Source organism: Serinus canaria, chromosome 5, assembly GCF_022539315.1.
Source record: "Serinus canaria isolate serCan28SL12 chromosome 5, serCan2020, whole genome shotgun sequence".
Taxonomy (NCBI): Eukaryota; Metazoa; Chordata; class Aves; order Passeriformes; family Fringillidae; genus Serinus; species Serinus canaria.
In genome coordinates this window covers 44807465-44830445 of record NC_066319.1, presented here as the reverse complement: position 1 = coordinate 44830445, position 22981 = coordinate 44807465, and the positions used below count along the sequence as shown (strand labels likewise).

Below are 22981 nucleotides of genomic sequence, written 5' to 3'. Positions count from 1 at the left end.
CATGAAAACACTCTCCAGTTGGGCAGTGTTAGTCTCTTACTTCAGCTACCTGCTGTTACATTACATGTCTTAGAAGGGAGAAGGCCAGTTGCTTGAGCATGAAAAAGCCCTGACCTGTAAGAGTCACTGTTAAACTCAACCTGGGCATGTCTTCAAAGGACAGCAGCTCCTGTAGCTTAAATTATATCCTAATGCATGCTGTTCAAAGAAGTGAGTCCCTGAACAGTGACAGAGGCTACTGTTGCCACAAGATCCCTCTTTGCCTGGTTGCAGAGGTTGGGAAGCACATGCTTAGCAGAATATGGGACAAGAGGATAAGAACAGATGGCACAGTGATTAAAGGCACTGACTATGCCTCATGCTGCACAGCAGCTCACTTAATCCAAACTTTCTGCAAGTGTTGTCATTTGTCTGTCTGCTTTCCTGGTGCCCAACATGACATACAATACCATTTTATACTTGAGCTTAAGCACAGAGCAGAAATGCAGTTGTCTTTACATTCCCATGTTGAGATCACAGATTAAAAAAATGTTTTGCTCATTAAAAACTTTATAAATTAAGAGCAATGGAAGAATCATGATCTTTACAACTTTTATTTACTATTATCTGTGTAATTTGAAGAGTTTATTTCACAAATCAAGTGTTGTCCTTCCATATGTACAGATCACATATAAAAAGACCCAATAATGTAAATACATATAAATAATACAGCACTAGCATGGAACTAATACTGAGTCCCATTCAGGGGTCAGGAATAATGTTCTTGGAATACCTTCTCCACTAAAAATGTCTCTGCTGATGGCTCCTTGGTGGTGCCTCACAGTATAAAACATAAAAAGAGGATCTTTTAAATATCTATCCTAAATCAGTTCAAACAATTACTGTGCTTTATATTTACACTATTGTGTGACCATGCAGCTTTCTTTAAAGACTTGTCCTTTGTGATAAAAAGACCTGTATTCAAGATTCTTAAAACATCTGTCTATAGATGCTTTGAGACTTACAAATTTACTGAAAAGTGTTTAAGATGAAAACTGTTCAATTACTGCTTTTAAAATATGGCATAAAAAATGTTTACATGTTTGTAAACATTAATCCAGAAACAACTTTCCCAAATCCTTTGCTATTACAGAAGAGTGAGAAAATATGTAGGTATTGAAAAACATGTCCTACGTTTCCAGAGACTCTGCAGCTGGAAAAAGAGCAGAGAGAGGTAGGCAAATGCCTCCTGTCCCAAGGTAGTGCTTGTAGGTGAGCTAAGCTAAAATGGTATCTCTTAATCTTATGTGATTCGGTCCATACAGCAGCTATGATATCTAAGCATCAGTATCAAATCAACAGGAACATCCCTAGCAGACCTGTTTTTTACTCTCAGCTTTTCTCTCTTTAACTCCGCAAAATCTTGAGAGTGTTAAAGTTCCCGTTTGGACGAGCTTGGCCGCCCCAGCTGTCACGGCAGCTCTCCGGCAGCACCCGCAGCACCGCTCCCCCTCCCAGCGCCGGGACCGGGCCGGGCCGGGGCCGCTCCCCCGGGGCGTGTCTGAGGAGGAGCCGCAGCGCCGGCTCCGGAGAGGGGGGGCGCGGAGGGGCGGCGCCTGCTCCGGGACTCGGCGCGGCCCAGCGCTCGCTGCCTCGCTGCCGGGGTCGCACCCGGCCCCTCCGGCGGCTGCAGCAGGCACAGCGGGCTCCCGTGGTGCCGAGGCAGCCGGGATGCGGCCGCTGCCGCCCCTCACCGCCGCCTCCCGCCTCGGCCCGGCCCCGCTACCTGCTCGCCGGGCGGCCTCTCCAGCAGCTGTGAGCAGACATCCGCGCACTCCCGGAACTTCCTCCGCCTGAAGTAGCTCCAGGCCTGGAACAGCGGCTCCAGCCCCATCTCGCCGGCGGGAGCACCGCGGGAGCTCCGGCCGGGCCCCGGCGCCTCCCGCCGCGTTGCCGCCGAGCGGGGCCGCGCTGGTGCCGCCGCGGAGCCGCCGGGCCCCGCCTCGGCCGGCTGGGGCGGAGCGCCGGGGCCGCGGGGGAGGCGGCTCTGGGCGGCCTCCGGGGCCCTGCCCGTCCCGGCCGGCTGCCCCGCGACCCCGGACACGGAGTGCGGCCCCGCTCTTGGCCGAGCCCCTCCCTGCCAGCGCCTCTCGTGCGCTTATTACACTGGTGACTGAAAGCCGAGTTTGATCTGTGATAGTGGGATCAGTAGACTTCCAGTAACCCCACTGTTCTTGACTGTTGTCATTTTCTGTCTTGTTATCTAGAGGAGTTAGAATAAATGCCTGAACCAGAATAATACAGTCTACTAATCCGTATTTGGGTAAAATGTTCTTGAGAGTCATGGAGTCCTGGCTGAGAAAAGTACAGATATCTGTGAACAACACTTTTCAGTCTTGCAGACTCTGTCAGCTCCTTTAGTTCATTAGTTTTTGCAGGGAAATTATCAGACTGAGATATTTAGAGGTTTAAAAGTAAGAATACAATTGCTGCTAGGTTATATATGCTATAAAATGGTGATTGCAACTATCAACTGAAGTAAAATTAAAAAAGCCTAGGGATGCTTGGACCAGTAATGGCACTTGTGGTGTGAAAATCTTAGAGGGATGAACACTAACAATATTGCTAAAATCATATTGTTGCCATTTAAAGAGATCATTCTAGTTTTATTGCTTTTGTCTCACTAAACTACCAATTTGTCCAAGATGCATGAAATTAATACCTAGGCTAGCAAGATCAATGTCAGGTATAAAGATGGAGAAGCAGAAGTGGCAGTCCCAGGACTACCACTTATTAAAATATGGGACCAAGTGGCTTGAACTGAAGCAGCAGTTATAGAGAGCTTTGCTTTGGGTGTCCTGTGAGCGGTGCACAGGTCTTTTGGGTCTGCATGGCAAGGCTTTGGGTTAGAGCCCATACAAGTGGCTTCTGTGACAAGCTGCTGGAAGCTTCCCCTATGTCCAGTTGGCCAAGGCCAATGATGGTAGCACCTCTGGGGTAACAGTTTAAAAAGGGGAGAAAAAGCCTGCACAACTGCAGCTCAAGTCAGGACTGAGAATATGTGAAACAGCTATGAAGGCATCAAGGTCAGTAAAGAAGAAGGGGAAGCAGCGCTGCAGGCACCAGAGCAGAGATCCTGCAGCCCGTGGTGAAGACCATGGTGAGGCAGCTGTGCCTCTGCAGCCCATGGGGGACCACGGGGGAGCAGAGGATGCTGAAGGAAGCAGGTGGCTGCTCAAAGGAAGCTGTGACCCCGTGGAAAGGTCACAGTCTTCCAAAGTCACATGGGCAGATACTGCTGTGTAGCTTCTCAGCAAAAGGAAAAGGAAGATGGTTCTGCAGCAATTTTTGTTTGTTACGCTGCTGGGAAGGGTATTCATTGCACTTAGTGACCAAGCTGAACTAATGTTGTCCTGTGGTAGTAATTAGGTCAAGATGCATCTTCAGCTTTTGTACAATGAGATTTTGCAGTGTTGCAAATGACAAGAAAATCAATTTTCCTTCTTTCCAACCACCCCCTGCAAGGTGTTTTTGTTCTCTGTTTGGTTGCAAATAAGGAGGGTTTTTTTCAGTTTCTACATGATATATGAAGCCAGAAAATTTTTCTCTGGTATTGGCACACAGGTCATCCTATGCATATCATCTCTGAAGTCTGTAATACTGCTTTTAATTTCTTCTGTGGTAGAATATTCTGAGCTTTCTAATATGGGGATTCTTAATTATATTGATCATTGAAATCCCCAAATTTGAACTTTTAACCAGTATTTTCTCCAAATATTAATCTCTGCCAGTGGCCACATTCCACTTCTCTAATTTACTAAAATCCTGTTATACAACACAGAGAGTCCCTGTAGCTGTCTTTGTGTTCTTTGCAGATCCCTGTATGTCAGTCCCCCCCCCCAGTGTAACTGCATGGAAGCTAAACAGCCAGGAATTATATTCAGGCCCTTCTGGAGCAAGCTGCTCCAGTGTGGGCCCCCATGGGGTCCCACGTCCTAACATGAACCTGTTCCAGCTTCTTTCTCCAGGAGGCCACAGGTCTTGCAAGGAGCCTGTTCCATCACAGGTTTGTCATGTGGCTGGAAGTGTTATCTATCACAAGATAGCTTTTCAGTGGCTAATTTTTTGGGAAGTTCAACAAAATTAATTTGGGGAATTACACCTGAGATGTACCTGATTTGTAGGAGAAGAACAAATTTTAATTTTTCCATTTAACATTGACAGAAAAAAAAATCAGTATTTGGCAATAGCAGCATCCTGGGAGAGATTGTCCAGGTGGAAAAAACGTTTTGCCATACAAAATGTTACAAGTAGTGTCTGATTGTGTGATATTATGAAAGATGGAATTTGCCTGGCTTTAGTGCAATATAGGCTTGTCTGCATTTTTTTACCAAAAGTTTTGTAGCCTGGTGGTTAGTCCTTTCCATTACCTTAGATAAAAATGCTTAATTGATCATAATAGTCAAATGTTCTCCAACTGTAATGAATTCCTCCATGTTTATTGAGTCAGTGCTATATTGGGACAATGATAGGTATGTGACATAAGTACACAAATCACCAGGGTTTATTAAAGAAAAGTCATGTGCTTGTTTTGTATAACTATGCACATTCATTGTGTTAGAGGTGACCTGACCTTAGCTGGGATGTCATCCTCTGTGAATGGACAGGAAATTTAGTGGTGCTGCTTTATTTGCAGCTTGAGTATTGTGATGATATCACTGTCACATAGGTAATTTGAACCTCAGCTTCATTTATTTGAACCAAGAGCAAAAAATTCAGAAGGGTCAGTTCCTCTTCTGTCTATTATTTATTCTTAATTTGAAGACTAGTTGTCCCTGAGATAGGCTGCAATAAAAACTCTCACTATAGTTATTTATAGATGAAAATATAAGGGAGCTCTACTGAACAGAATGAGTTATTATATATTTTTATTCAGAAAACACATGGGTTTGTATAATTGCTTTTTTAAAAACATAGGTTTTGTGACAACTATAACTGTGTACTGGATTTTAGTCATGTTTCAATTAACTGTTCGATACCTTGTCATGATTAAATGTTGCTTAGAGATTTAAATGTGCTTCACATTTTCACCTTTTATTTGAAGAGTTTTTTCCTTTTTTGCCAAGAAGGACACTTTAAACTGATACTGAATACTGGCTCTGGATGGATAGATGTCTTCAGTGTTTTTCATCTTTACACACTCCTCTAGAATAAATGATTGAGATCCCTAAAATGCTTTTCATTTTCCAGATGTTTTTATAACTTTTCTTTGCCAGTCTCTTAATATTTAAACTCAGAGTTTAAATATTAGCTCATTTATCATGAGATACATTAATTAGCTTCTTACAAAGTATGTACAGAAGCGAGTAGGACAGGGCCCATGAACACTTAATACACCTTTCATTTTAAAAACATAGATGCTATGGGTTGGCTTTGTCTCCCATGACTGTAAGTCTCCCATGGGAGTCTTCTGTGCACCAATCAATCATACTTATTTCTTGAATAAGTAATGATAACACTCAGCCTTATCTCTCCTCATGAATGTGCATTCTTACAATAAAACCAGAAATAGAACCTAAAAATAGATCCTAAAATTCAGTTGATATCTTGAAATTTCTTAGGCAGCTCTGAGGAGAAATGTCCTGTATCCCTTAGCAGCTAACTCATTTAGATGCAGGCTACTGCTTCTGTCAGTTTTTCATCTCTCTTGAGATAGAAGATTGCAGAACAAAGATGTAGTTTGCAGCTCAATACAATTAACAAGGGCTTGAAAACTAATATTGAAGTTGTGACACATCTACCTGCAGATTGCCTCAGCTGGAAATGTCTTGCTCACCTTTGAGTAAGAGTTGGCATATTGAAAGTTGACATGCCAAAAAGGTTCATTCTGATGAATCAGATACCTTTGGTATCAGGAGAATTGAGAACAACAGAGCATAGAGCAGGTTTTGTTTTGTGTTCCTTGAAGGGCCCCAAACGGGACTGCAGGTTAGGCCGTGCCTGGGGAAGGCACACAGATGTTGCAGAAGGGCACAAAGAAGAAGTTCTCTCTATATGTGCTATTTTCAGCCAGGACTTTGACATCTCAAGCTGAGTTCACATATTTGCTTGTAGAACCCATTTCTTGCTGACTGTAGAAAATTAGGAGATGTCATGCAAATGAAATTGCATTAAGAGTAGAGTTTTGTTCTGATGCATGGATTCAGTCTGGAAAAGTAATTTGTAGTAACAGCTTGAGGTTTCATTCTGTGGCCAGCCAAAACAACAACATGCATCAATAGCAATTATTGCAATCATAAATAAGAATTCTGCTGTTTCTTTCTTACCATACATGTTAACCATAACATGGTTACCATGGACTAGCTGAAAAAGGACCATCCAGCAGTTGATAGCAGAACATCAACCTTCCTCCATAGGACTCTGTTTTTTATACATTGACTGAACCCAGTCTTTGTAATCACACCCACCTTCAGTGTACAAGATGAATGGGATGCTTTTCAAGTGAGATTATTTCCTTTCTTTTTTATCTGTAGTGCTTTAAATGAGGCACTATTTCTTGTTTGATGCAGATGCTCTGTATGCTGTGCTGAATATAGATTGGTGTTCATAACACTAGAAGAAATCAATGCAGGTATAAAAGCCCAAACAGTGGCCTATGAAAAGGCTGGCATGTTATTTCCATTGAAATATAGGTTGCAAGAGATTGTAAAGGATCCACTGACTAACTGGATGTTGAGCTTAAAAATACTTGGACTTTACTATTTTTCTTCCTTTTCAAGTTTAGAGCAGCTAGACTAACACTCTTATTTTCAGTGGATCCCAAATATCAAAGTAGGAAACCTGATAATAATACTAATACTACTTAGCAGTCATACCTGGAAATTTTGATATAAATAGTTTTGGCCATACATATCTGTATATATAAATGCAGTGGGGAGAGATTACAGATCTCCTGTTACTCAGCCTCATATATTGATTACAAAACCATTCCAGCATCATCATTTGTTATATACCTGTTAGCTCCCCAAATAAAAAAATAAAATTAGGTGCCCTACAAATCTACTTTCTTCCTTTTAGGAGTCTTAGTCTGTTTTATTATTAATTTAACATTTTTAGGGCAAAAATGTGGAGAAAATATCTATTTTGAGGATGAGTGGAGTTTTATGAGGAGTGGCTGTTTTATAAAGTCTTTATATAGGCTTGTGCACAGTGGGTTATGCTAGAAAATTACATCATGTAAGTTTATGGCCCCTATTTTCTTTTACAATGGGAAGCACTTGAAAAGAACTATTTACTCTCCTAAAAGTAGGTTTACTTTACTTCAGTTGGCAGACTGACAGAAGTGCAGTGTGACTCTATTCCAGTCCTTAACTGATCTGTTCCAGAGCTTAGCTAGATCTGGTAGTATGAAGTCATAAAATGAAATTAATTAATTCAAGGTCTGCATTCCACTGCTTAATAGTATTATGTTACTTTTTAAGTTTCTTGCCATTATGAGTGTTAATACTGTTACTTTATTTAATGTTTAAATATCTTATTTCCTTCAGGTCTTCTGAAAGTTTGAATCATTGCTAGTAAATTATGTCATATTTAATAAACCTGCAGTATTGTATGTTGATGCTATGTAGATGCTATATGGACTTATGGTTAAGATGTTTCATGATTCCTTTTGACAGCTTAGCTTTTTGAGACCTTTTGCAAAGTCAGTACTGTGCACTGTATTTTGAAAACCTTGTCAACTACTGTGTAAAAGGAGGTCAGCTTGACCCCACAATTTTAATCTAATAATTATCATCAGCTAGCTGAAATTTTGATCCATTCCCCAAACAGTATTAACAACATGTTAGGGGGTTGATCATCCTACACTATCCTAGTTGTAAAGAAAGGATTTAAAACAGGTATAAAAGTCATGACTATGTGCAAAGGTGTTGCTTCACATTGGTTTTGATCCTATCATAAAATGGAGCCTAAGATAGCTGTCACATAAGTAGAATTTAGAGTAAATTGCATTCTATATTTAGTCATTAGTCAACAGTTGAAATTTATTTTAAGAGTTCAGAATCAGATTTTTATCATAAGTCTATTGATAGAAAATGCCTTGGGATTTAACTACCATCCCTTTATGTGCTGCATTTAAACCTTGTGCTGCATGTAAACCTTTAAACCTTGTTGAGGTTGTCCTATGCTATGTCAAGTGCTGGTCTTGATACAAGTTCTTCTAATCACCTAGATGAATAATTTCAGTACACACATAATTTTACCTAAAATGCACACTGAAAAAAGTTGTGTAGACCCAAGCTGTGTGTGTGTTGATTAGACCCATGGTGTATAAACAGTGTCATTTCTGAAAGAAACTAAGTGCTCCACTGAGGGGCATCAGAATGCATCTTGGTGTCAGTTTGTTGGCAGTCAGAAACACAGTAGTTTTTTTCATTATCTGCAGACTAAAAAGAAGTTTCAGCTGATGTTATTTACTGATGTACTTGCATCACTTCCAAATGTCCAGAAATTATTGCTTTCTATACTAATTGTGGATTAATTTAATTTCGGTAATGTTTCTATCTTATTCATCCCTTTGTCAGACCTAAGTTGGGAAACCATTACCTGATGAAATTTCCAAATAAATTTTCTCTGAATAAATGTATTGTGGCCTTGGTTGCTGTCTGTATTGTGACATGTTCATTGTATTTTCAAAAGGTTGCCTCTTTCTACCAGTGCATAGCATGAATGTTTTCCAAATTAATACAATTCCTATAATTAAAAAGCAGTTGTATTTTTCTCTTCAAAGCATGTCAGCTACACCATTTTGAAATTGTCAGAATTTTTGGAAGTACAGTATAATGTGCTCATGGCTTATTGCTCTTTAGCTCATCATTTTCCAACACCTTGTTATAAAGAATCCTCCTTATATGACCATACCCTGTACATTTCCCATCCTGTATTTCCCAGACTCTTCTGTGTTGAGATGAGATGTGAAGAAATTAGTAACTTTTGCTGTGCTATTTTCTTATCCTTAATTAATTCCCTCGCTTTTTGATGATGCAGTAGACCTACTGATTATGTCAAGCCTTCTTGTTTCTAATGTTATTCTTACAAAAATATCTCTGTTGTTAATTTAATAAAATATCTTAGTTCTTTAAAAATTTTATTAATTGACATCTGGTATGTTGCTGACATGGTATATATATATATATATATATATATATATATATATATATATATATATATATATATACCTCATTGTGCTTTCATTTTCTGAAGGAGAATTAACTCACCTAGTGTTTGAGCTTGCAATGCTGTCTTTTTTTGTCAACTTCTTATTTTTATCCAATAGTGAGCAGGCCTCTGTGATCCTACATGTTTGCTTTAGTGCTGTTAAATGGTATCAGGTAATTCTTATTCTCTCTCTTAAGTAGGTTTCTTAGTTTTGAAGAATATTATTTTCAGACATTGTGTTCCCATAATAGACTGGGACCTTTTAATCTCCAAGAATGTTGAAATTAATGTTGTCACTGTTGTTCATCACTTTCATATTATATAATTACTACTTGAACTAGCTACTCTGTATTACTTAGGATTTAACAGTGAATAATCCCTCATCTTGTGTGCTCTGGAATTAGCTGTTCCAAGAGCATTTGTTTAAGAAATCGCTTCTCTAAGTCTTGTTACATTTAGCAGAACATGAGATACATTGTAAATATATTTGTAATATGCTAAGAAGTATGTTTTCTTATAGGTATGCACGGTGAGACATAAAAATGCCACTTATGGGATTTCATTTAGGGAGGTGATGTACCTGTGTCGCTGTATACTAATGAAACATCATTTGCAGTGATGTGTATATAGGAATATATAGAACATAATAAGAAAAATATAAACCCCACCACAGGCAAAACAGCCAAACTCTTGTGAAATACCTTGCTGGAAGAACATGAAATGTCTTATTTATCTAAAAGGTCATTGGTTTCCTAGTACAGCGATAGCTGCAATAAGGCATACCTGACCCTGCCATTGGCTCAGCCGTCAGACCATGGTGTTGATAACACCAAGGTCGTGGGCTTAAAACCTGTATGGGCTATCCATATAAGAGCTGGACTCGGTGACCTTGTGGGTCCCTTCCCACGCTGAATTCTCAGTGCAATCTGTGACATTTCCTTTCCCTGCGAACCCCGCCAGGAGGCCCGGTGTGCTCTGCCAGCCGCTCTCAGCACCTCGGACAGCGCAGTGCCTGTCCCGCCGGCACGGCCGCGCGTCCCGGGCTGCGGCGAGCGAGCGGGGGATGCTCCCTGCTCCAGAACAGCTCGGAAAGGTCTGGCTGTGCTCACTTTCTGCAACTACCGAGAAGGAGAAACGGCAGCGTCTGGTGTCGGAGTCCTGGGGTAAATGTGCAGCGCATACAAGGATGTCACACTGATGGAGGGATACTTCGGGGCCTTGTGGCTCCCAAAGTGTTGAGTGCTCGCTGTGAGTGATATGGGTGGAGACATCCAGAGGCCAAGGGAATGATTTGTGTCCGAGTGGGAACGCTGGACAGAGCAAAGAGAGAGGAAGAGGCTGTTACACTACGCTGCTTCCGATTCCTGTCAAGAATAGATGCCAAGTGCGTAAAATTCCCTTGTGCATCAGCATAAGGTTAATAAACTATGGGAATGAATAGTTTTCCTCTTGTAATTTTCTCTCAGGCATTGCCCCATTTTAGAGATGGTAGTAAATTCCTGAAAAATCTAAAGAAAATGCTGGCAGTTAGTGTGGGGCATGTGATGTGCAGCTGTTGCCCTCCTCACACTGCACATATGTAGTTTTTCTGAGTATGGATGTGAGTTCTTCTGTTCATCACACACTATATGATCTGCAACTTCCAGTTAGAGACAGTGTTGTTACATATTAAATTTTCTTCCTGGTTTTTTTTTTCTCTCTCTTCAGTTTTAGTTTTGGATCAGGTGACTGAAAACAGCCTATTTACTTTCCCCTACCAAATACTCTCTTGTTCTATTTTCTGAGTTACAAGTAAGACAATAAGATTAACAAATTTAGTTTCACTGAAGTTAATACTGCACATTAGTACTGATCTCAGGAAATTCAGAATTTCATTTTAAGCAATAATCTAAGAAGAATATGTATTTATACATTAGAAGAAAGTAAAGATGATAACTATAATTACGGGTTTTGTACATTCATGTTTAAATATATGTTATATAGGCAGTAAATAGAAAAGGAATATATTCTTAACTTGTACCATAAAAATATTCCCACTTTCAAGTGAGCTTTTGCAACATTAGAAGTAAAGTACATCAGATGCCTATGCCTGCTGATAATCAATCCAATTTCCAGAATGAGATTAGGCATCATTATAGACTTTTTCTCTAAGCACCTTTCCCATGGGATAGCAGCACAGAGCAGCCATACAGAGTTAACATCTGATTAGAAAGACTAATACATTTGGCAGTTCTCAGACAAGGTAGCTGGGAATTGTCCAGTCCATTTCTCTGGCTACTTACCCCTCCTGAAACTTCTAGGGAAACTATGGCTCCCCAAGTTCCAAGATGCTCCAGCTGTTTAGGAAGCAAATAGAAGGAGAAAAAACTGTTTATGATTTTCTGAGAGTAAGATTTACTTCAGTTAATATACATTTTTGTCCTGATTAGGGATTTCAGTCCTTTTCTTTAATTTGTAAAATTGTATGTTTCCTGGAAGGGTAAGTAAGTTTCCTTGTGTGTAAGTTTCAGGCTACATGAATTTCTCTGCAAATTTCCCTTCCATGCTGTGTTGTTTCCATTTCAGTGTGGGACTGAAAGCTGCATCTGAGCCTGATGTCACAAACATTGTCACTGAGAAAAATATTGTCTCAGTGTTTTACACTGTGAAACTATGTTAATATAAAGGTAATCGACTGGAATGCTTACATGCATGCATTTTTACAAAAGAATTATATTTTTCTAAAACAATGAAAGGAATAATAAAATATTAAGTTTATGCAAGAGAGATTTAAGAGAAAAAAACTCCCTCTAATTAAAATAAAAATAAAGTAGCACAGAAAATGTCTCCAGTACAAACTAACTAGTTAAAAGTAAATATTTTGTGGGAGAACAGTCAATATGAGCAATAATATAGTAAAAGAGCAAAAGAAGATAAAGAAATGTAGATTTAAAAATAAATCCTAATAAACTAAATGCACTTGGAAAGCCAAACCTGTGCTGAAAGTAATAGGGAAAATATTCGGTTTATTTTAAATTGTCAAACCGGACGGTACCCAGGAGCTTTTAGAACAGAATTCAACTCTATAGCACAAAGCTGTTGGCATGATCGTGTCCTGTGCATTTATTTAGCCAGCACGGTGCTCTATAGAGTGACAAAGCTGGGGGGGAGCACATTTTTCTGACCAAAACTCTGGACGTGGCGAGGGGGTTCCCGGGCGCTGCTGCCTCATGCGGCACGGAGAAGTCGCTTCCATGTCGGTGAGGTCGGAAAGCGGTGACTTTACCGTGTCAAACGTGTTGAGAAAAAGTTCTGTATGGGGAAATTAAGGCTTGAAGGGGAAGTCATTTTTGTGCGGTGCATGACTCAGACGGTGGGCTGAAAGGGTTAACTAATCGTCATTAAAAATTACAGTTGACATTTTCTTCTCGGATGGCAGGGAGCTGGCGTGCCGCCGGTCCCCAGTGAGAGCGGGGGGTGGCTTGCACGCACGGCCGAGAAGGGGCTGGGACTCTTCCAGCCCCAGCGGCTGCCGAGAGCCGGCGGTGGTGCGTCGGGGGAAAGGCAGGGGACGGAGATGTTCCCCGAAGGGACAGTAAAAACGAAAACCCCCCTCAGCTTGGGGAAAGGGGAGAAGACAGAGCCTTGCTTGAGAAGGGAAAAAGAAAAAAAAGAGAAAAGGTAAATATAGAAAAGCCTCGAGACACGCCACAACGCGCCGTGGTGAAGCGCTTTCCCTCCCGCCCGCTCGCAGCCACCGCTCGGTGGCCGGTCCCCGCTCGGTCCCCCCGTCGCCCCCGCCGCCCGCGCCCCCCGCCGCCCGCCGGGCCCGCCCGGCCGCTGACGGCGCCGCCCTCGGCGCAGGCGCATCCGGGGCGCGGGGGGGCCGGAGCGGCGCCGCGCCCTCGCTCCGCGTCCCGGGCGGTGTCTCAGCGCAGCCATGTCTGGCGGCGCGGGGCGGCGAGGCGCGCTCGGGCGGCGGCGCCCTCTGTGAGGCGGCGGCGGCGGACGAGCGGCGGCGGCGGGCATCCATGTCGGCGGGCAGGGATTAGCGCGGCGGGCACCCAGGCGAGCGGAGGGGGCGGCCGGCCCGTCGCCCCCTTCCCGCGGGGTCTCCGGCGGGAGCGAGCCGTACCCGGCTGGCGGGGGCGGGTGGACATGGCTGACCGGAGCGCGCCGAGCTGCCACCTGCGGCTGGAGTGGGTCTACGGCTACCGGGGTCATCAGTGCCGCAACAACCTCTACTACACGGCCGCCAAAGAGATCGTCTACTTCGTGGCGGGGGTCGGCGTTGTGTACAGCCCCCGGGAGCACCGGCAGAAATTCTACCTGGGGCACCAGGACGACATCATCAGGTACCGCTGGCGCCGCGCGCATCCCGCCGCGGGCTCCCACCCGCTCCGGCCGTCCCGGCCCCACAGCCCGGCTCGTCCCCCGCTCGCTCCTCCCTTCCCCCTGGAGCGGGGCGCGAGTGTCCCCCAGCCGCCGCCTGCCCCAGGTGCCGTCCCGGGCAGCGCCGGTGATGCGCGTCCTGCCGGTGCTGTGCGGATCCGGGGGTCGGACCGAAATACAAGGACAGTCAGCGCTTCCTCACCGCCCCCCCCTCCCCCCCGCCCGGGCTTCGCCGTGGGTAGAAACAGCCTGGAAATGGCTTTTAGCTGTCGGATTTAATCAGCCGTGCTGTGTGTCCCCCACTGCCGCCGGTGTGCGGTGCCGAAACTCGTACGGGCGCCTGTGCCCAGCGCGGCAGCCCGAGGGTCTCCACTCGGTCCTCGGCCGCCCCTGAAAGTCAGAGGGCCGGCGGGAGGAGAAGCATTAATCGCGTGTGTTCCCGGAGCACTTGGGCTGCGGAGGAGGTTAATCTGTAGCAGGTAGACCTTTGTCTGGTGTTTAAAAGGCGACGATTACATGAGGAATTAGTGGCCTGCCTGTAACTCACGCAACTTTTAGGGTAATCGTAAAAGAACAGCCCTTCTTGAGAAGTTGCGGCTTCTTCTATAGCTCAGTAGTTCATTTGACAGGGAATGTTACCAGGTGCAGAGTCTATTAAAAAAATTAATTACAAACTGATGTTGCAAAAGAAGTGTGCTGGTATGATTTCTTATATGTCTTTCCACTCCAAGGATGCTTTTGTAAGCCTAGTGGTGTTGTGAGATCAGTAAGAGAATTTGAGTAGTATGAAGGGCAGATGTGAGCCTGAGTCATCAATCTTTTCCCTTACAGTAGGTGTCATTGCAGATGGATTTTAAATTCTGATTTTCTTTGGTCTTCCTGTTGAGGTAAGAGCTGGCAGTAGATACTTTTGTAGGTCTTTTGTATGTTTAATAGCACAAAATTTGTTTTTATGATGCTTAGTGCTCCAAGGCATACCTCTGTATGTGTTACTCATGAGTAACAGGTATTGCCTGTAGAGAGCAGAATAGATGCCATGTCTTTCATTTAAGCTTTTAGACACACTAGAAAACTTGGTCATCACGGCCACTTCTCCCTCTTTGTTTAAATCTTTTGGAAGGAATTTAAATAGCTCTGAAGTATGGCTGTGAATGTTCCTAAGAAGGGTGTCACTTCCACAGTACATTTCTCCTTGGTGCTAGATATGTGAAGAAAACTTAGTCATTGTACCACGGTAGAGTGTCATACCAGGGGTGTTGAGTCAGGAGTTTGAATCACTATTATTTGCATTGCTTAATATTTTAACATTCTCACTTAAATCCAGGAAAAACTGTTTTCTTAAGAACTACTAGCCACCTGTGATGTCAGGTGCTGCAGGAAATCCAGATCTGCACCTTGCTGTTGTGCTACGGAAGCGGTGGCTCCTGCTCGTTCTAAGGTCATGGCAGTGTAATATTACACATTTAATACCATCTATTCAGGAAGGCTTCCGAGTGACTCTGTTTGTTTCAGCAGTACTTTGTGTAGCATAAGAATTAAATGGTTTGAGCTAAGACCTGGCAAGTTTTTTGTTTGCATGTGGTAACAGTTTCTTGCTCAGTCTCTCTCAGTTTTGGTACAGTGTGCTACACTTGGCTAAAATGTGACAGAATTGTTTAGAATAGTACTAAACAAAAAAAATCCAACATAACCCAACAAACAAACAAACAAAAATCTGCTCTAAGTCATCTAACTGGAGAGAAAATGTATCTGGTTTTTGTATGTACTTTGATTTGAACGATAACATGGCCCATTCAAATATAGCAGTTTCTTCTGCTCTGAATTGTATTGATGCGAGAATATAACTCTAAGTAGGGTAAGTATGCAGTTAGAATTTTGCATGGTTCTTAAATGCAAAAGCTGTACAGAAATATTAGTATGCATAAAAAGGAATGCTTGATTTAAAAGCAGTGTGGCTATTTCTAATAGTATAATTAGACTTGCATTGAAAAGTCCTTCACTTGCTACTTTCTCTAAAATGCAATGTGGTACCATTTAAATGCCATCTCACACTTTTTATGACTAAACTTGGGTATCTAAACATGTTAGTTCTTAATATTTAAAGGAGACATAGGAAGGTCAAATATTCAAAAAACAAACAAACAAAAAACCAACAAAACCCCAAGCCCAAAAGCAAGTGCAAAAATTGGATTATATAATATAGTAATCAGTGTTACTAAATTTTCTCTCTGAAGAAAAACTCAACTTGTTGTATTGGAAAAGAATGGATATATTTTGTGCTCTAACAGCCTTAGCAAGTACTGTGCATGCTGAGATATTTGGGATTTTTTAGTGAAAGCAATGGGAGGATTAAGTGTCTTTTTACAAGTATGGGATCTAATTTGTGAAAGCAGTTCTGGAGTCTGAAAATCTTATATATTTAAAGAATCAAACTTTCATGAGCCTAGCTCCATAGCTACAAGGACTAAGCATAAATATTGCTCACTACATGGTGATATTATTAGTACTCTTCATTATGAGAACTTTTATATTGCTAGCATTCTTTGGATGACATTGTAATTGTAAACATCAATCAGGAGGGAGGAACTGCAGTTCTTAAGTTAGAGACCATTTCTTTAGTAGTAGAAAACAGTATTGGAGAAATGGACAGTCATAGGAGATTTTCCATTGGAAAATTCTAACACTAGCAGTTAGTTTTTGTTCTGCTTTGAAGTTTTACCTGCTTTTGTTAAAGGAAACCCTGTAAACACACTGTAAGATTTTTATATGATTTTAACATGTTTTGTTTTCAATATGAGTGTCTAATCTTAATTTTAATCATGGTGTCCACACCCCAAACTCCTCAGCCTCAGTTAACTGAATAGTAAAAGTAAGAGAGCTCTCTTTCAGTGTTTTGTCCCTCAGACCCTCAGATCTATTGAAAACTCTTTTGGACTAGAAGAGGATAATAAGGATAATTTCAAACATCTTTTATTAGTCTGTTTTGGTGGTTTGGTTGTTTTTTTTTTGGTTTTTTTTTTTTTTTTGGTGTTTGGGTTTTTTTGATTTTTTTATTTTTTAAATGTTTTTAAATTTGAACAATCTCAGTTGTAATCCATTTTTAAAAGTACTTTTCTTGCTTGCTGGTGAGCTTTTGCTCTCTATGGATTTTTTTTTAATCTCATCTGAGAATTATTTTCCAGAAATCAACTCACTGTTCTGGAGGATACAGTTATATGTTTTCAATCTTATTTGTCTCCCATTTCTTACTCATTTGCATATTTTTATGGTTGAGGTCCAGGAATGTGTGCAAACACTTGTGGAAAATATCAGCTGCAGAAATACTTTGGAAATTTGCATCTTTCAGGAGTGCAGTTAACTGAGTTTCTCATATTTTTCAGGAGTAAATAAGGAGAAAGATCTTGTACATGAAATCTCAGGTGACTGGCTTTGATCTGTTGCCAGCAGCATAACTTGGATGTCTGCTGTGTTTGTGGAAAAGTTCCCCTGTCCAGCCATGGCTGTGTATGTGTAGGAGATACTAATACTGAATGAAAATGCAAGTTATTCCTACACAGCTACTGGTTTCAAGTGTGTGTTCTCTAGGATTTCATGCATCACCAAACTAGTTTGCGATCTGTAGAATGGTTTGCTTTCTGGTAGCTGAGGAAGAAACAGTATCTTGGTGTGTTCAGGTTAGGTCTTTGTTCTCTCCATAATTTTATTGGTTTAGAGGATCATGGGGTTTTTAATGCTGGCTGATCTTCCCATTTCAGAGACACCCAAAGGGGATTGTATTTAAATCTGATCTGAATCAAGATTTCAGACGATGCCCCCTCAGAGTTTTAGCTTGTCATACTGTAAAACTCATGCTCACATTGAGGCTTCTTATTTGTCTGGGCTACCTAAACCATATTTATGTATTTTATTTTTTTTTTTATATGAGAAGATTGGAAATCCTGAACTTATCCACCTTTTTAAATGGCTTTCTACTGGCAAAAGCCTTTGATGTCACTAGAATAATTCTCTATGCTGATGTGCTCCATGGAGACCACTGACATGCTCCAAGGTGACTTGTAGAATAATTTTTCCTTTTGATTTTTTTGTTCCTTCCTCTCCTTCCTCTCCTTCCTCTCCTTCCTCTCCTTCCTCTCCTTCCTCTCCTTCCTTCCTCTCTTTTTTTTTCTGTTCTTAAATAAAACCAAAACATAAAGTTAAACCACTGCATCTTTTTGAGACCTTTAGTAGACTTGGGAAAAATTTATATTCTGCTTTCCATGAAGTCTGTTCTTGATTTCAAACTTTAGCACTTATTGGAAATTCTCTTTTTGCACCATTATCTTTATTCTGACACAAAACAACCACACAACTGTGCCAGCCACAGAAAGAAGAATGATGTTTCTCTGACATAAGGAAACAAATGAGGAAGAATTGTTATCTGTCCTACTTTTTAAATATCCATTATGTGAGCTAGCCAGCAAATAATAGTGCTTTTGTATATTCTTCCTAGAACTTAATCACTGTGACCATTTGATTAAGATGTTTGTGGTACATTTAGGTTTTATTGCTTAAGGTAGTAGCTGGCACATTTAATGCTAGTAAGAACTCTTGAATATCTGCTGATAATGGCATTTATGGCTCTCCTTTGAGCAACTCTAAGCTGTTTCAAAGAAGTTAATTTCCCTTCTTGTCTGAAGTCTGCACATTTTTCCTTGTCTTGGACTAAGTTGGGGGAAAGAAATCATGTATCATTTGCCCCAGGACTCATGCAGTGTTCTGCTTTTAGGGCAAACATAACTTAAACAATTATTCAGAAAACATTGAAATTCTTTACTATTAGGAGTTCTAGTACCAGAAACTAGCCAATACCATGCTTCAAAGACAGAGGAGAAATAAATGGTTGTACTTTCTGCTTAGTTAAACCTTGATAGTTTTCCCCTTTGTGCCCCTCTGTATCCAAGACTGTGGAGAGGTAAATTGCATGTTTACAGAGAGCAGAGGTATATGCAAGACAGGTAGAAAGAATGGCAAAGCATTTGTCTCTGTTCTCACAGAGACAGGGTTTGGCTGATTCCAGCAAATTAATTTGCTTGTCTAAATCATGGCTTTTCTTAGGGCAATTTTTCTTGTTGCTGTGAACTCTGGAGATTACCTGAACATTGTTTCCCAAGGAAAAAATATAAGCAGCCAAACCTCTGGCCACTAAACTGTGATCTTTTCAGGCACTTGATTTAAGATTGTCATCTTTTTATATTTCAAATTTCAACTCAATCTCCTTCCTGAGATACTATGATTTTGTTCTTGTATTCCAAGGCAGAATAAACCATTTCATTTTAGTGTCAACATTTCTTAGCTTCTACTGTGAATCAAAACCACTAAAATCATCTCTTCTCTCTGGTGTTAGTGCTGTCTGCCAACTCTGATTTATCTATTTATTGTCACACTCTGAGTGTTAGTCTAACCATCAACATCTAAGGAATTGTTGGACTCTGGCAGCTGCTTTCTAAGACTGCTCCTAGATAATGCTCTCTGGGAGGCAGGTCCTGCCTTCCTCTGTGTGCCTGTCAGCTGTGGTTTGCAAGCAGAAATTCTAGCAGTGCAGTGATTAGTCACATCCTAGTTTTGAATGGCAGCAGATCTTTTCTTCCCCCTCCCTTTTCATTAACTATGCAGTGTTATGACTTTGGATGACCTGCTGTTGGACTTTTTTAGTAAAGATGCTGTGAATTTCTACCACCTCATTGTATCATTCTGCCTCTCTTTGATCCCTTTTCATTAGATTCTAGTCATTAAAAACAATATGAACAAAAGAGACTGTTTTCTCAGAAAAAGAGCCAAACAGGTTTCACAAGAACATAGAGGGAAGTTGTTTTCTTTCCATGTTTTGTGTTCCCCCAGTAGTCCGACACCTTAAGAGTTCTCAAGAAACCTCAACAAACAGTTGAAGCAGTTGAATGTTGGGGTATCTGCTGTCAGGTTTATTGTCTTGTTCTTGTCTGGAATAAATGGTGTATATTTCTGACCTAACTCCAGATGACGGTCAAGCACAAATATTAAGGAATGGATACTAATCACAGCTACAGAATTTTGTCAGGTGAAATTCTATTAATTGGTTTGGCAGCAGATCTGTAAATTTTCACTAGGAATTTAATGATTAGTTGTGTGTTTTGGATTTCAGGGAATGTAACAGAATGAATACTAGGTTGCCACATGAAGAAAAATTTCTAATTATCATGTGTAACATCTTGTCTTTTGAGTTATGAATGTGACAGAGGAAAAAAGCTTAAGCATGTTCTGGTGAGGAATTCTTTGTATGCACTTGTATTCTATACAGTCCATATCTTTCTTTCTAATCAATAATTATAGCCATTGAAGAAGGCCAATTATCCCCCATTGTAGCCTCTAATAACTGGAGGAAAACAGGAGGAAAATCCATTTTATGCTTTAAATGTGAAATGGATCATGCATAGAAACACCTCAAAGTGTAGCTTGTCTAATACTTAGGAAACATACAAGGTGCATACAGCCTGGATTATTAGTTATGGTATTGGGAAACCAGTCTTTGTTCTCAAGTCCCGAGGAAGGTTCTTGGTAGGAGTATTTCCCCTTGACCCAGTGCTGGTGAGGCTGCCCCTGGAGAACTGTGTGCCATTCTGGGCTCCTCAGGACAAGAGCCATGAGGAACTGCTCAAGAGAATCCATTGAAGGACTAAAGATGATTAAGGATCTTGGCCAGCTCTCCTGATGAGAGGCTGGGAGAGCTGGGACCATTTGGCCCAGACAGGAGAAGGCTCCGAATGCATCTGATCCATGTATATAATAAATAGCTGAAGAAGATAGGTGGATCCAAGCTCTTTTCAGTGGTGCTCAGTGACAAGTCAAGTGAATTTCCATCCAAAAATAAATCCTGTAGGCCCATGCTGAGCAGTAGGAGTTTCTAGAATTGGCGCTTCAGTTTGAAAGCTTCAGTGTTTTGACTACAAACATTATTTGTTATTTTCTTCCCAAGTGCAAACTCAAATAAAAATCATTTTATGTAAATCTAGTTAAGGAAATAAATTTTCAGATTATTTTTTTCTTGAAGAAAATTAGATATGAACTATAGATCATGGGGTTTGGTATGCAATAGAATGTTTACTGTGAAACAAAATACCTTTCATAGTATTTTCTGTAACAAAGAATGGGCTTTGGGGTGTGTGCTGGTAGGCTCCTGCTGAAATCTGGTACCTGGGGTTCATTCTCCATTTGCACTTGATGAGGAATTCTTGCTTCAAAGGATGATAGCAATGTAATGCTGAAGTCATGTGATGTACCATTCTGAGAGGTCAAATACAGGCACCCAAATCACTTGAGCAGGTTAAATCACCAAGCTATTGTACTTTGTTAATAAGCCATTAAGACATTTTTATTTTCTGAATGTATTTTGAGGAAATGATTTATCTTTTCCCCCAGAAAGTTTCTATTTCCAGCTGAAAAATCATGTATTCTCCTTAGCTTCTTCTTTGGGTCTATGTGGTGTCATGTTTACTTGTTTATACTAAAGATAACTCAATTAACTCACTTTACCAATTCCAGATGATCTTTTTGAGCATACTCAGTTTATTTCCCTCCATGAAAGAAGTCATTACTTAAAACATAAATTGTGCCATAATTAAACTAAGCACTCCTCCTATAAGCCTCCAGCTTCAGTATCTTTTGTCTATCACCGTCAAAATGGCATTTCTTACAGCAGAAGCAATTGCTAGGACAGGGTGAGATGATTACCCTGCTGACCATTTTATACTGTCATTAACAAGGGTAAAGTCCCAGTTAAGCTCTTTCCAGCTTTTCGTGCTAAGTGGTCTCAAATTGTCAAATGTTTACAAGTCTGAAGGGAACAGATCAGGGGGAGAGATGAAAGACAATTATGTGCCTTCTCCATCAGGAAAACCAAGTTTTCTCAGTAGTTCTAGACATGGTCTGGAACATGTTATACTGTCTGAAAGATGTTTTTTGAGGGATTTAGTGTTGAAACTTCATTAATTTTTTTTTTTACCTACAGTTTTGTACATCATCTTTAAAAAATATTTTTCTTGGATTTGGTTTGATAAAATGAAAATATTTTGGGAATGCAGAATAAAAACATTCCTGGATTCAGTTGAAGTGAGACTTTAATACACCTGCATACCATTGAAAACTTTACTTTTCCTAATTAAAACTACACAAATAGAAATACCAAAAATATCCAACCAGAACTGAACGTTTAAAACATACTAGAAGTTGATTAAAGTAGATCAACACAGCAAGGAGCTGGGCTTAGGAGCTTGCTTTCATGCATTGTGCTTTTCATAGCCAGCAGTCACATCACCTTCTGATCTGATTCTGTCAGCACTCACAGGCAAGGTCAGGTCAGGTCAATACTCAAATGGGAAAATGTCTTGGTGCTGTAGAAAATGCTTCTCTTGATTTGGTAGTTGGGTCTTTTTCTCAGAACTATTGCAACAACATGAGGCTCTAGGACCATGTCTGAGAAGAACAGAAAATGTACCCAAAAGCTTAATAATGTTTGATTCCTAAAAATCTTGGAATATTTCTGCAGAAATGTTGAGGTCTGCCCTAATCTTTTAGGGCAGTAACTTAGCATGTTTCAATAATTTTGAACTCTGGATTTTTTTATCCCTCTAATTTTTTAGATTGCAAGCCGTAGTGTACATGTTCTGTATGACATATCAAAAAAATTGGTTTAGCCTTTACTAATAACACAATTAATTGTAATTAATAACACAAACATTGTAAGCTTTTTAAAAAAGATGTGTACTTGAAACAGAACATGAAATAACTGCAAAAAGATGTTTCTAGTTTTATGTCATCTACATTTTGGGGTTTTTGAAGTTTAAACTGACACTGACATTAAGCTAAAAAATCCATTGGATTTAGTCGTACCTTTTATAATATATCAAGGGGTTTTTTTATTTCAAGATGTAGTTTACCTAGTTTTTCAAAATATTATTACACAACTTAGATAGTTGTATTTGTGATTTAAGGCAACACTTTTGTTTAGCATTAAAGACTTTAAAGGAAAAGTAATTTGTTATTCATAAAAGTGGCAAAGGTGTCTAATCCGTACTGATAAAGATTGGGCATATGCTCACATTAAAATTTAGATTTGTTAAGATACACCTAAATTATAATGCTGTTATATTATGACCAAGGAAATTGGTTTATTCACAATATTTTTTTTACTTGACATAAACTATTGGTTTTGCTACATTTACATGGTAAGCAAAGCAACTGGGCACTTGAAATACCTTGAAAAGAAAAATAAAGCTGTAATTTTCCTTGAACTTAGGTAGCAGAGTGTGAAAGCTCCCATAACCATCCTAATAATTTGCTTGAATGTTTGACCTAGATGGTATTGAATGTTCTCTTCAAAATACATGTAGTGAAGATATTTTGC

At 40.5% G+C, this 22981-nt stretch overlaps 2 protein-coding genes across 2 annotated transcripts in view; one reads left to right on the top strand and one right to left on the bottom strand.

Moving 5' to 3' along the window:
• The window catches only part of TTC8 (tetratricopeptide repeat domain 8), a 37802-nt gene extending 35858 nt beyond the window's left edge, over window positions 1-1944 (bottom strand). Inside the window, exon 1 of the mRNA XM_030240511.2 lies at window positions 1766-1944. Coding sequence (XP_030096371.1) covers window positions 1766-1873 — 108 coding nt within the window. The 5' untranslated portion in view covers window positions 1874-1944. The remainder of the gene's footprint in view (window positions 1-1765) is intronic.
• Window positions 1945-13332: 11388 nt separating this feature from the next.
• Window positions 13333-22981, top strand: part of EML5 (EMAP like 5) — a 92282-nt gene continuing 82633 nt past the window's right edge. Inside the window, exon 1 of the mRNA XM_030240564.2 lies at window positions 13333-13529. Within this exon, the coding sequence (XP_030096424.1) occupies window positions 13333-13529 (197 nt within the window). The remainder of the gene's footprint in view (window positions 13530-22981) is intronic.